This window comes from Pelobates fuscus, chromosome 1 (assembly GCF_036172605.1).
Source record: "Pelobates fuscus isolate aPelFus1 chromosome 1, aPelFus1.pri, whole genome shotgun sequence".
Classification (NCBI taxonomy): domain Eukaryota; kingdom Metazoa; phylum Chordata; class Amphibia; order Anura; family Pelobatidae; genus Pelobates; species Pelobates fuscus.
Window position 1 is genome coordinate 178,423,229 of NC_086317.1, and position 14,917 is coordinate 178,438,145.

The following is a 14,917-nucleotide window of genomic DNA, read 5'->3' on the forward strand; positions in this document are numbered from 1 at the left end:
TATGATGTTTAAAGTAGAAATATTCACATCAGTAGGGTGAGGTTTTGAGGTTGCTGTTTCTTTGACATACATACATAGACATACACACAGACATGCATGCATCCAGACAGACATACATACATAGACATACACAGACAGACAGACATAAACATACAGACAGACATACATACATAGACATACATGCACACACACAGCTCATTTTCCAGCCACCCTCCTGTCTCTTACCTTTTCTTTGCAGGAGGGTGGCTGGGGATGATGGGAGTCGGCACTGCTCCCTCTTCACGGCTAGGCGCGCGCGCTCCTCCCGCGCGGAGTGAGCTGGGAGGAAGTGACCACTTCCTCCCAGCAGCACTTGCGGCTGCTTTTTTTTTTTTTTTTTTTAAAGGGGCCCGGTCGCGCTATACAACGGCCACAGCGCTGACCGGGCCCCTGAAGGAGGGGGCTCATCGGGTGGCCCTAAGTGTGTGGGCCACCCGATGGGCCCCACACGTGGGGCCCGGGCGGCCGGGCCCCCCAGGGCCGCCGGGCCCGTGACAACTGTTATGGTTGTCACCCCCTGATGGCGGCCCTGCACCCATGGTCGGTGATCTAGTGAAGGGTTAGCTGGGTGTAGGCTATAGACAGTGACCATTGTTGCGCCCCAATTGGAGATTTGTATCGTACCAAGTCTTAAGGAGCAGAGACGTGATCTCAGTCATGTCTAGTATTTTGTGGCGAAGTTTATAAGGTATCCAGAAAAGATATTTCACACCCTGGGGGCATTACCGGGCCGATTCTATCTCCACCCATTGTGGCCTTTCATCTGTTTTGTGTGCCAAGACAGCCATGGACAGTACAGCCTCACGTGAGGCATCCCCGATCCCCCTCTGTCCATTGTCCTACATAATATTTCCATAGCTACTCTAATTTTCCGGTTTGCCCACACGAACCGTGTAAAGATCTGCTGGAGCTTGCTCAAGTAAGTGTGGGGCACTAGGATCTGGAGGGTCAGTACATCTTTTTATTTGGTTGGAATTTCAATGAAATTGCAATACAATTAATGTGAGTATTTCGTACAGATCCAATATGAAATGCTCATTTTGGAGAGGGCTAACAGCAATTAGATATACTTTCATGCAGCATACAAAGTACTGGCAAAAGTATATGAAGCAATTTAAATAAATGCAGTTATTTTTTTATATTTGGCAAATTTTAATTAAACAATTCATTCAAAGCTAAACATGTTCCTTAAAATGTTGTGTTCTTTAGCTGGCAAAGAACTGAAAACGTCAGTCTAATAGAGAGGTATCTATTGTTTAAACCGGGAGCTAAAATTTGAAAAATAAATGAATGACATAAAATGATGCAATGTTTTTATGCCACCAATGATTAAAGATATGGAAACCATAAAACTCACCACATCGGCAGTGCTGAACACATGGCAGTAGTGATGGCTGGTCTGCAAATCCTTGGTGATGTAAGCAAATGTACATAGATCATCCGGATCTTGAGCTGCACAGGAAATATTGCGAATCTCATGCTCTGCAATAACATTCTGCAGTGAAGAAGAAACATAGGAACAAAAAGGGTAAACCCTGAAGCAAGAGATTTGTACTAAGGTAATGCATTAAGAGAAAATGTACTTGAATGCACAGTAAAAAAAATAGCGGACGAAAGACGTAAATGGAAATTAACATTATATTTCCTAACCTGATTTGATGCATCTATAAACTTCACTCCCTTGTAGCTGATGGAAAGGGTAATCCGTGGGGTCTTTTTCATATGTTGAGTGGATTTCTAAAGGAGAATTATTTTTAAACAAATAAAATAAACAGCCAGAAATACAGTGCAAGATTAGGTCTCTCTTTGCAAGTAAAGTTAACTTTGCAAATGAAAACCCATGTGATCTGGACACACATATGCATTTTCCTAAATCACTTATACAAGGCAACATCCAAACTCACCCTCATCTTGGCACATGCATCTTGAGTGGATTCCGTGCCCCGAAGATCTTTAATTTGCATCGAACCCAGATACTGATGAATGTGTGCAAAGAAAGAAAAATACAATTAAACAAGAAAAACAATTATAGCAAAAGGTAGAGATGTAAGTAATTGTGGACTTACAAATGCCGACTAGCTTTTCACACTTACACTTGACTCGTAACCACAAGACTCAAAGATTAGCTTTTCAGGCTGATGCTGCCAGTTCTGCAAAGGGGCATATGGAGTGGAAGCACTAGGGGGTCGTAGGGTTAGTCTGGATTCTTCCTGAATGAAAGGGGGTGGGTGGGGGGGAAAGAAATCAAATCACAATGCAAGAAGTCATGACTCTTAAGGCAAATCAAAGATAATCATTTATATAAGCGTGCTGCTATTAATGGTCCTGATTTTCTTACGTTTTAATTACATATTGCAAAATTTACCTCTCTGTTTTCCTTTCATCTCTCTTAAAAGAAAAGGTCTACAGTAACCTGAAAATGGTGAATTTCAATTGTTTTAAATTATTTTTCCAGTGGTCTATCTGTGATATGGTTCGTTTACATGTCTGTTCTATAGTTGCTATCTTATAAAAAGTGTTAATAATAAAGCACTGTTTAAAACTTAACTAATGCCATGTGCCACCAAGTGGTCAAAACAGTTATTAAACATATTTTACTTTTTTTTATTGGATATTCAATAATTAACACACAAACACAAAAACAATCTCTGTCCTGTTATATGTAAGATGTGCTAATAAGACTGACTGCTTGTAGGACAAAGTCAAGACAGCCACGCTACAAAGTAATATTCTAAATTTTTAACAAAATAAAAGCACAAAATTCATAGCAATTTTTAAAAACACTGTTTAGTAGATATACAACAAATTATAACTTGGATGCATTTAATTATTTCTTTTTTTTTCCACTGGGGTTATATCCAAAAACAAATTGCAAAAACTGCAGATCTCTTATCTGCAGCCTTTGCAAGCCCTTCACTTCTAACCCGCCCAGACTTTCTATGGCTGTCCAATCACAGACCTCCCAATGCAGCTCAATGATAAGGCTCTGGGCAACTGCTGCCTCTTTAGTTCAGTGCAAATAGTTAATAGTACTCCACTGGCTCTCATATTGGAGCCTTTTTTGAGCACTGATTACCACACTTTACAGAAACCAATTTAAAGGGCATTGCAACTGTATCATTACATTGTTGCAAAGTGCTAAGCTACAGTGTTCTAAAATTGTCACAAACTAGCTATTCATTTTTCTTCTAACTCAGTCAGCCTGGCTAGCTAGATTTATTCTGGGAATTAGCAGGATGTGTATATATACTTTTTAAATTATTTCTTTATCATTTATACCATTATTAATTTGTGTGTATAGTTTTGTTATTCTCAATCTACCAAGAAATCTTTATCTTCTATGAATACTGGGCAACCTTCTGAATGCCCATTTTATTATATTGACGTTTGATTATTTTGTTCTTACTTTTATCAAACTATTAAAGGTTAAGTCTGGGCAAATATTCCTTCCATGTTGAAATTTGATTGACAGATTTTGGGGTACTCTGTATTCCTAGCACTATAGTATCCTGGAGCCACACTTGTGTATAAAGTAAAAAATTAAATATATACTGGCTGTTTAAAAGTATTCAATATTTTCCTATATTAATATTTAGAACTGAGAAAAGACAAAACAAAATACCTCTACACCAGGTGCCAGAATTCTCTGGCGTTCCCCTTTGCTCTCAGATCCTTGGATCCAATTTCTTCCAGGCTCCAAACTAGGAAACTGCTCAAATGATGAAGAGGGTGGAGCACGGGGTAAGGCATCATGACACTAAAATATGTGATAATAGGTGAGTTGTGATATAGCAGTGGCATTGAAATTATTTTAATCATCAGAAGTAAAACAGATTCACAGAGAACAAATTGTATGAAAAGGATTACACAGGCATTGGAAATGTCATGAAAGAAAAAGTCAGAAGAAACCATCAAAATCATGAAAAATGTCACTGTAGGTTTATACAAAAACAACAATCTTAAAAGTATACATTAAGCAGTATAACCACTATACATCACTATAGAGGTGCAAGGTGGTTTCTGGTGCAGACTGAGAGTAAACAGTGAAGCCCTTTAAGAACTGTTAGATACTTACCTGTCTCTGCTGGGTGCTTCCATTGATTCAAGTCTGAACTGGTATGGAAGATAATGTGTCCACTTAAAGGGACACTATAGTCACCAGAACAACTACAGCTTATTGAATTTGTTCTGGTGTGTAGAATCATTACCTTCAGAGAAAATGCAATGTTTACATTACAGCCTAGTGATAACTTCACTGGCCACTCCTCGGATAGCTGCTAGAGATCCTTCCTGGGTCTTGGCTGCCTAAAATGCATCCAAACATTCAGTATCTCCTCCCTCTGCATGCAAACACTGAACTTTCCTCATAGAGATTCATTGATTCAATTTATCTCTATTGGGAGATGCTGATTGGCCAGGACTGTGTTTGAATCATGCTGGCTCTGCCCCTGATGTGCATCTTTGTCGGTCTTAGCAAATCCTATGGGGAAGTATCAGGCTACAACTTCTGATGATATCAGCAGACTGTTTTTTTTTTTAGGCAAACAGCATGCAGATCTACAGCTTCTGGCTTGAATACAGTAAGATGTTGCTATATTTATGGAGGCATGAGGGGCCAAGGGGCAAGATGGTGGTTTTAACACTATAGGGTCAGGAATACATGTTTGTGTTCCTAACCCTATAGTGATCTTTTAATATTAACTACTACCACTAGGACATAATAATGTGACAGTAGGAACTATACCTGCTTAGATTGGAAGGACTGCAGTCACCCAACGTAGACAGGTAAGCGGCAAACTGTTCTTAAACTGTTTGATAGTTTACCATCAGGCTCATGGCACCATAACCACTATAGTGGATATGATTCTTACAGTGTCCTTTTAATAATATTCAATAGCATTACATTTGAGTGATAATTTAAACTTAAGTTGCAAGAATGAACAATATAATGTGTGCCATATAAATAAACCTAATACCCTCACCCTGAGCTGTGAAAAACGGGGTGGTTTCTGAGGAGGGTCTTCACATGGTCTTTCTGCTAAAGACATCAGAATCCGTTTCCTGTGGCCAAGCAAGTTTACCTTCAAAACCTGAAAGAAAGTTGAGTTAGAAAAATTAAACATTGTTAAAACACAAGGGTAGGCATATGGTCTAAAAATAATTTATAAGTTGAGAAGTTATAATAAAATGTAAGCACAAAACAGATGCAGGAAAGAACATAATTAAAGTGAGGCTATTTCATAATAGCTATGGATCATAATGTCAGTTCGTGGGTTTGTGGTGGACAATATTAATGCAATCTAAAACTTTGCAATCTTACCTGACAAATTAATTTCCCTTTCAAGGAATTAGTCATCACATGTGCAATAATTCCATTCAAACCTGAGGAAGCAGGTTCAGACAAGCCACAAGAGTAGAATGCACATTAAAGGAACACCCCAAGCACAATAATCACTACAGAGTGCAGTAGTGGTTATGGTGCCAAGAGTGCCTTGGTGCTACCCCAATCCAGTCCCTCATTTTAAGAAGTCAAACCATTTCGACTGGTTTGACATCTTACCTGGGGTCCACCGGGCTCTGCTACCTAGCTCCACTACCACCGCCAGAGCTGGAAGTTCCTTAGCAGGAACTTATGTTATCTATCCTGAGCTAACCCTTGAAATACAGAGTTTAACTCAAAGGCTGAGAACAATCAGTGGATAACCCTCATTTAATGTGCTAAGACCTGCATTCTGCTTGGCGGGTTTATTTTACCCTGACCAGGAGGCGTCTGTTAGCTAGGACAAAATAATTTCATAAAAACTGACAAAAATTACGACCGCAAACGTTACGACCTTCTTACACAAATGTGGTCTAGAAAATTGAACAAACAAAGAAGAACACTTCTTGAAAGACCCAACTAATCAATATAATATTTAAGTATACATATAACATCCAAATTAAGCAACAGCTCACTGTCATTTGCAGTTGAAGGTCAAAAGGATGGAACCACAATCTTTTGATTATTGTTAGTGGAGGAAACTGCAAGTACAAGGTGTGCATAGGCTAAAAATATGCAAATTGTAGCACCTTGGCCATCAGGGTCTGACTCCAATGAGTCAGCATAGGTTTGTACCAGAGGCAGCACAAAAGCTTTTAATATCTGAGCAAGTCAATCTTTGGAGTTAGTGCACAGACAAAGGTGAAATTCAACCATTTAAGGTAACCTTAACCATAGGAAGAAAACTAAGCCAGGTATGACTGCCATACCTTGTGGTACATGTGTCTGGTAGCAGGCAAGAAGTCAGAAGCAAATTCTGAACAACCCTGTTGGAAAATTATCAGGAATGCAAGATCATTCATTCAATCTCTATATACATAATAAGAGGGTGTGAATGGCACTGTGCAAAACATCTACACCAGCACAGACTACCAAATCCTGTACAGCCACACTATAACAATCACAGGGAAAAAATTATTCCTGAATGAGGTCTACTCCTTCCTAACTGTCCACAACCATGATGTAAATAGTCACATGCTGGACTTCTGCCCATTGGAGAATCTTGGAAACATTCTTCATAAAGGTGGTACTCCACATCCCCTCATTGGTAGTTGACAAAAGCAACCACTAAAACATTGTCCAACTGAAAATAGGAATAAATCTCATGATTTTTTTAAAATTTGCTATAAAATTCTTAAAACCGTCATATGTTTATATCACACCAATTACAACATTCACTTAGAAATATATATAAAAAAAAAAATATTGTGAAAGTTCTTAATATAGATGGAGACATCAAACCAATTTATATTTGTGTCTGGCACTATCATCAGTGCTCCCATATCACACACATTTAAACAGTTTGAAAATTGGTAGACTTTAAAAGTCTTCGTTTAAAACTTGTAAACTTTATTTCACCTTAACTTTACATAACAGAAAAACAACTTGGCTCTCAGTGTTCATTTTACATTAAAATCCTGGACATTAATTTTAGACTTATACTTCTTGTAAGACACAAAAAATGTGCCTGACAAAAGAGAACAGGCATCAACCCTCAAAGAGTGACAATAAGAACAAAACGGACCAGAGACAGATAGTTTTATTTGGGAACCCTAATGTTTACTCATCTGCACAGAGACTGTAGAGCAGGTAAAAATCAACAAAGATCTCATTCCAGCTGGCTGACTGTGGAAGAGAACAGCAGCAGTAGCAATGTGCACAGCAAAATCCCAGGATGGAGGGTGCTGTAAAATGGCTAAAGATCTGATGTGTTGGAGCCAACATCTGGCAAAAAGCACAAACAAATAGAGCTTCAGAAAACCAGAGTGCCTAGCAGGATGTATGCACTTCTTGTGATACTGGAGACTCGAAAGGGCTTGGGGGACAACAGAGAAATCACCCTGTAATAAGATAGGAGCCCCAGAAAACGAGCAGTGAACCATGCAGGATGTATAGAGGAGGTGCTGGAACATTGCATTGTGGGTGTTTTTGCTTCCTCTTGGTGGAAATGGCTTTTCCCATATGTGATGACTCATGCTTGCTTTATCCAATTAAGGAGAAACTTATTTTAATGAGTGTTTTCACTATTTAATATTGTCTTTTTATTGTGCGAAGCAGTCGCAAGAGGCATGGATGAGTCCTGTGTGGAACACTTATAAAGGAAGTGCAACTATACTGTGGGAATTATTAACATACTCTGTGGTTGGTGTAGAAATACAGAGATATTTACTTGTTTGTAGTTGCCTCTTCCAAGATGGTTTCTGCTGTCAGCTTGTGATGGGTAAAAGCATTTTGGCCTCCACTTCGACCTTTTTTCTAATCCCTATGCCGATTGTATGGTAGTAGCAGGATTAAAACAAACTACAAATAAAATATTGTCTATTCATTTGCTATAAAAGTTAACTAGTACAATATAGATAACAGCCTTTAGTGACATATATGAAGGAGTGATAGAGGCTATATACTTTCATTAGACTTCCATTACCCTAGTAAAATGAATAAGGACACTGACACAGATATAGACATATGGATAGTGAGGTAAGGTAACAATTAAATGGAAATGGGGATATAGGAAACAAATTGCTATGGAGTAAACAATGAATAGACATTGCCAAATCAGTCGGAATTAGCAGTCACTATTATTAGTGGTGCAGTGTATGCGCGCGTACGTGTGTGTGTTTTTAATAACTTAAATAAACACTATTACAATTATTATTGTTTTATCTCTATGCTAGTAGGAAAAGTAAACTTAAAAAAATATTTAGCTACTTGCCACAAAATATAATTAATTGTACATTAAGTTGATCATCTCTTGTGGAGTGACCTGATTTTATTTCTTTAAAAAGTGGAGTGATAATAAAGGAAATGATTATTGCCTATTTTACCCCACATGTTCTACTGCCGAAATAAAGTTACCTTTTACATCACATACATGACAATAGACAATAAAATGCACAAAATATAGTTTTTGTTTTTTTTTTAAATGTAATGGTACTAAATGTTAAATGGGAGATAAAAAATGGGAAACATTAAGGGAATGCAAAAATAAAGAAGTGAAATGTTACATTTCTTGCAGGTCTTACATTTACAATCTCAAGTTCCCACAAATTCCGAAGAGTCTCCACGGAGGTGTACCCACTGCTGAGAAAGCTGGAAGCATATTGCTGGAGTGAGAGTGCACGTAGCCAGGAGGACACAGAGAGATCACTTGAGAGGGGAAGTGGCTAAAGCAACAAAAAAAACAAACAAAAAAAGATGATCCTACTCACAAAAACGTGAAATGCTCATGAATGTTTAAAATAACTAAATAGTTGCTTATAACGGTCTCCTGTTTTGTTTTGTTTTTTCAATTCATAACAATCTGCAAACAGCAGTCATACAAGTTCTAATCTTCACTTCATCAAATATTCTCCCGATTTCTAGGCATCTGTGAGCTGGTACACTCTTGGTTTCTATTCTTCTGCTTTTTTATACACTACCAACTCCTCACGCCTGTGGTTCTTTCTGAAGATGTCTAAAGCTCCTTTCTAGGTTTCTTTCTTTTTTCCTTATCTACCATTTCTGTGGACCTTTAAAACTATTTTGACAAAAACCGACAATAGTCAAATGCCACAACAAATATTATGAGTGTTACCTGATAGAATGTATAAAAATAAAACTTCTCCAAAAAAGCCACCATCAAAAAATATGGCGAAAGATGCATAATGTTGTTTGGCAAAACAAGACCCTGAGCTACAATTGGTAATGCAAGCTACTATTGCAACCTGCAAACAATCCCTGTTGTGTGCTCAGGACCCTCCTAGTAGAATACAGACGCTACATTTTGACCAACAAAGGATTCTGTGTAACGTGACTGGAAGAAGGGGGCAGGATTATGGCCTCTCTGCATCTTTTGAATGGAGTACTGTGCCAGGTGAGCAAAGGGGTTCATCTTGCCTTACTTACAAAACCTCATTCCCATTACATTCAGGAATTTGTGCCATATACTAACACATCTATACTCTGTTCACAGCAGATTTCTTCATGTTTTGTATTAATTATTAAAATGCATGCATTCCCCCTTTGTTACCTTAGGCAGTAAACGAGCAGCCTGAAGAATTCTGCTGCGATGCTGTACATCTATGATCCCAATATCAATTAGGTCCTGATCCTCCAACATTGTATCGGTCTGCAAATACAAATAAAGTTAGCACAAAAAAATGATAGGTAAAGAAATACAAGTACAGCAAATGTGGATCATATATGTGACAGGCTGCAGCTGTCAAAAATGTGCACAATTATTAATATTACAAACAATACAAAGGTAAGTGTCAAAGTTGCCTCATTGTTGTATCATAACAATTCTGATGACTGTACCCTATCTAATCTGTGTAATGTACTCTGGATTGGAGTTCTATATAACAAATGTTACATAAATATGTCTTCTAGAAAAGAAAATAGACAGCATGAATTACATACCACAGAATCGGCAGCAGTATTTTAAAGCTTCAACAAATTTGCCAGTGTTTCACAATTGGTGGACTGACAAATAGGTACGACGAGTTAAATATATAGTAATAAAAGGTGGTATGGGTCAGGATTAAACAATTTTACAGTCTGAAGAGAGTATTGTGTAATTACACAAAAGGTGAATTGTACAGTGAAAATTAGTTGCAAGATTTAAGAACTTTATAACACATTTAGAGGAAAAAGAAGAACTGAGCATATTAAATCAGAGAGGACAGGAGGATAGGTATTAACTTATTTTGTATATACGTGATGTATGTTTTTAAAGTGACACGATAGGCACCCAGACCACATCAGCTCTTTAAAGTAGTCTTGGTGCAGTGTCCCAGGTCACTTAACCTTGCAAAGGTAATTATTGCAGTTTTTAAGTAACTGCAATAATTACCTTTGAGGGTTAACTCCAGCTCTAGTGGCTATCTACCAGACAGCCACTAGAGGGACTTCCAGGTCGTTAGGCAACTTTTGGTGGCCTGACCCTGGAAGTCCTCGCACTTTGCATGAGGACATCAGAATCCCCATAGGAAAATACTTTTTATAATGCTTTCCCAAGGGAAAAATCCTACTGTGAGTGCGGCTATTGCCGTGCATGAGAATTAGATCTCCAACGCTGGCTGATGTCGACGGGGGAGGAGCAGGGTGAGCCCTAACCAGTGTCGTGGGACATTGGAGCGGGACTGAGGTAAGTGACAGAAGGGGAGGTGGGCACCATAGTGAGAACTTTGTTTTCCTGGCACCATAGTGAACTTTGTTTTCCTGGCACTACAGTTTACCTTTAAGTATTGTATTTTTATATATGTGTATTTACAACAGATTGTGACACCTACAGCAAGAAAATGAGTTAGTTGATACTATTCATACTTTTCAAGTTATAAATGGCTCGAAGAATTATATAAAGTATTTAATTTGGAAATAATCAAATCGTCAGCTGAATAATAGATATTATTACCTAATTGATGGTACTCATTTTATCGACCTCGGAAGGATGAAAGGCTGAGTTGACCCAGCTGAGATTTGAACCGGTGACCTTGCATTTTTTTGAACAGGTCCTGTTGTCAGGGAATTTACAGAATGAACGCACACACGCATTTACCAACTGAACGTATGCACGCATTTACCAACTGAACACGCGCACACACACATAGCACTTTAGAAATTAGTGCAATTATTAAACTCGTTAGTAATACTATGAAACGCCAAACTACTAAAAATGTGCAAATATATGATGTCTTTATAAATGCAGGGGCAACCAGCTCAGTCACACCTAGCAATCTAGACACGAGCGTCCCTGTCCAAGCGCTTCCTACCTTACCTGAGCAGCATCCGTTATACTACAGCTTAACAGTGAGGAGATACCAGAGCGTGAATAATCATATCAAGCTAAATACTAATTATAAAATTGTGCATGCATTAACATACCCCATTTCTGTTTTCAAATGTTTAAGAAAAAGCGTGAGGATTGCCTTTGGGGTACCTCAGGCGTGTTATCTCATTTGCACGACAAAAATAAAGAATAAAAAAAAAAAAAAAGAAATTACTGCAATTATGTATAAATTTGTCTTAAATTCTGGTTTGATATTCATCTAAGTTACAGTAATCAACAAAAACAATGTTTTAACTAATAACTAATTTGTGACTTGTTCTTTCACATATTGAATGGTCATTCAAATATTCACAGTATAGGTTTAAAAAAAGTATGTGAAATCCTAGGCTAATGATTTCAACAAAAGCCAAATACAGTTGGAAATTGGAAAACCTGGTTTCAAATTAATGAAACGAGATTAGAGGTGTGGGTTAGAGCTACTTTGACTAATAAAAACACTTAAACATTTTGAGTTAGCTATCCACAAAAAGTATCTGTTAATGTGAACCATGTCTACCAAAATAAGATCTCAAAAGTCCTGCGATCAAGAATTGTTGCATTGCATAAAGCTCGAAAGGATTAAAAAGTTCTCAGAGAGCTTAGATATTCCTCTGTCCACTGTTCTATAAACGGTCTACAAACGGAGATAATTTACACTCCCTAAAAGTGTCCGTCCAGCAAACATGAGAAAGGTAAAGACTTTGAAGAAAAGAAAAAAAACAAAACAATGGAACTTGCTAACATCTCTGTTCAGGAGTCTACTATATGGAAAACTTTAAACAGGCATGGTGCCCATGACAGGTCACCATGAAGAAATATGCTGCTTCTCAAAAAACATTGCTGTGTGCCTGACGTTTACCAAAGATTAGCTTAACACTCCATGTCGCTACTGAGAAAATGTTTTGAGGTCTGATGAAGTCAGATTGAGTTGTTTGGGAAGAATGCACAGCACTATGACTAACGCAGGACACAAAGTTGCCTATAAGATTTTGAAGTGTGGGGTTAATGGGAAAGGGATTTTTGAGCAAAGGGAAACAGTTTTGCTTGACAAAGGAGAGTGCTAAGTAGTAAGTGCTTAGAAAAAAATGAATAGTATAGTCTTGTAGTCAAGTGTGGAATTACACTTTCTTTAGCACAGCTTTCTTTAGAACATTTCAGGATGTACCCAATAAATTTTGTGTGCGGTTTCAGAAAACAAAATGTGGTAGGTGCCATACTTTCTAATTTTGATAGAAATATAAAGTTACATAGGAATGCTGCTGAGCAAGTGCAGGAGGTGCTTGAAACAGGGAAAAGAGCAACCACATGTTAGTAAAGAGCGGCAACAGGTCACGTTAGAAAAGATTTCTGTATGATAGGATTTGGTTTTCTTTAGCTGGGTAAAAAAATACTTCAATATTGTAGGTTAACAGATGGAGGTCAGATAATGGAAAGCTGGTGTATTTGGGATAAGAGATGGACCAGACAGAAGAAATAAGATAAATTTTGTTATTAAGTGATTTAGTGCACATAACAAGGGTCATAGACATGAGTTAATGGGAATAATGAAGACATCAAAGATGAGTGAAGACATGTCAGAAAGGAATATTTTATATATATATATATATATATATATATATATATATATATATATATATATATATATATATAATAATCCAGAAAGGATAAGTAAATTAGGAGACAAAAATAGAATGAATAGAGGGTGCTAAATGACAGCAATTCCTACAAGAGCGAGATTGAATAGGTGGATAGAAACAAAATGTGAAAGCAGATAACCATTCAGCCCATCTAGTCTGCCCAATTTTCTAAAAACTTTCATTAGTCCATGGATAGCGAGAACTTCAAAGTAGGAGAAAGAGAGAAGCTCCAGGTGGTAATTTTACAGTACAATGTAGGACTACTAGTGTACAACAATACAGAAATACTAGCTCAGTAAGTTAAAAAAGTTTGTTTATCAGATGTTACATGATAAAAAGCTCGCACAGTAAGGACTTAAATAGATCATTAGCATGCACAACATTGCAAAGCACTATAGAAACAATGAAATAAATGCCCCATATGTTGTAATACTAATGATGTAAGTGTTCTCATCTATTACTTTCTGGTTTTCAAGCTGCATATTAAGTATTTTTGTTTTAAAAGTGGCAATAAAGAATACCGTATATACTCGAGTATAAGTCGAGTTTTTCAGCACATTTTTTGTGCTGAAAACCCCTAACTCTACTTATACTCGAGTCAATGTCTGTATTATGGCAACTTACATTGCCATAATACAGACAGGGGTCTGTGTAGGAGGGGGGCTGGCAGAGAGCTGTTACTTACCTTTCCTGCAGCTCCTGTCAGCTCCCTTCTCCTCCGCGCCGGTCCAGTCAGCTCCCCAGTCAGCTCCCAGTGTAAGTCTCGCGAGAGCCGCGGGGTCATAGTGCGGCCGCGAGACTTACACTGGGACTTGCAGAGGGAGCTGACCGGACCGGCGCGGAGGAGAAGGGAGCTGACAGGAGCTGCAGGAAAGGTAAGTAACAGCTCTCTGCCAGCCCCCCTCCAGTGAACTGCCAATGCCACTGGACCACCAGGGAGTGAGAGCCCCCCTCCCTGCCATGTATCAAGCAGGGAGGAGGGACGAAAAAAAATTAAATAATAATAAAATAATACTTAAAAAATAATAATAATAAAAAAAAATTATTAAAATAATAATAATGAAAAAATAATAAAAATGCCCACCCCCCACCAAGGCTCTACAACACATTACACAAACACTGCATCCAGGGCCGCCATCAGGGGGTGACAACCATAACTGTTGTCACGGGCCCAGCGGCCCTGGTAGAGCGCGACCGGGCCCCTTTAAAAAAAAAAAAAGAAAAAAAGCAGCCGCAAGTGCTGCTGGGAGGAAGTGGTTACTTCCTCCCAGCGCGCGCGCGCGCGCGCAAGTGAAGAGGGAGCCGCGCTGACTCCCATCATGTCTCCCCCTCCCCCTCCCCCTCCGTGTCCGTGTCTGTGTCTATGTATGTCTGTGTATGTGTCGGTGTATGTATGTATGCATGTGTGTCTGTCTATGTATGTATGTCTGTCTGTGTATGTATGTATGTATGTATGTATGTCTGTCTGTGTATGTATGTATGTATGTATGTATGTCTGTCTGTCTGTGTATGTATGTATGTATGTCTGTCTGTGTATGTATGTATGTATGTATGTATGTATGTGTATGTGTATGTCTGTCTGTCATGTATGTCTATGTCTGTCTGTCTGTATACATGTATGTATGTATGTATGTATGTCTGTATGCATGTGTGTGTCTGCATGCATGTCTGTATGTCTATATCTCTGTGTGCATGCATGTCTGTCTGTCTGTCTGTATGTCTGTATGCATATGTATGTCTGTCTGTCTGACTGCATGCATGTCTGTGTGTGTGTATGTATATCTGTATGTATGTATGTCTATGGATGTATATATATATGTCTGTATGTCAGTATGAATGTATGTCTGCATATCATTATGAACGTATGTGTGTGTATGGAAGTCTGTATGCATGTAT

General features: G+C 38.3%; 1 protein-coding gene across 7 annotated transcripts in view; it reads right to left on the reverse strand.

The window, feature by feature from the left end:
• ANKS1A (ankyrin repeat and sterile alpha motif domain containing 1A) overlaps nt 1-14,917 on the reverse strand; it is a 98,624-nt gene that overhangs the window by 19,645 nt on the left and 64,062 nt on the right. For 6 of the 7 annotated variants that reach the window (XM_063453070.1, XM_063453062.1, XM_063453067.1 and 3 more), the window contains 8 exons: nt 9,588-9,686; nt 8,602-8,742; nt 5,022-5,129; nt 3,662-3,796; nt 2,133-2,249; nt 1,944-2,015; nt 1,690-1,776; nt 1,397-1,534 (listed from right to left, as the gene is read on the reverse strand). In XM_063453070.1, coding sequence (XP_063309140.1) covers nt 1,397-1,534; nt 1,690-1,776; nt 1,944-2,015; nt 2,133-2,249; nt 3,662-3,796; nt 5,022-5,129; nt 8,602-8,742; nt 9,588-9,686 — 897 coding nt within the window. Of the gene's footprint in view, nt 1-1,396; nt 1,535-1,689; nt 1,777-1,943; nt 2,016-2,105; nt 2,250-3,661; nt 3,797-5,021; nt 5,130-8,601; nt 8,743-9,587; nt 9,687-14,917 lie in introns of those variants that run through there. The other variant, XM_063453068.1, reaches the window with a different exon arrangement.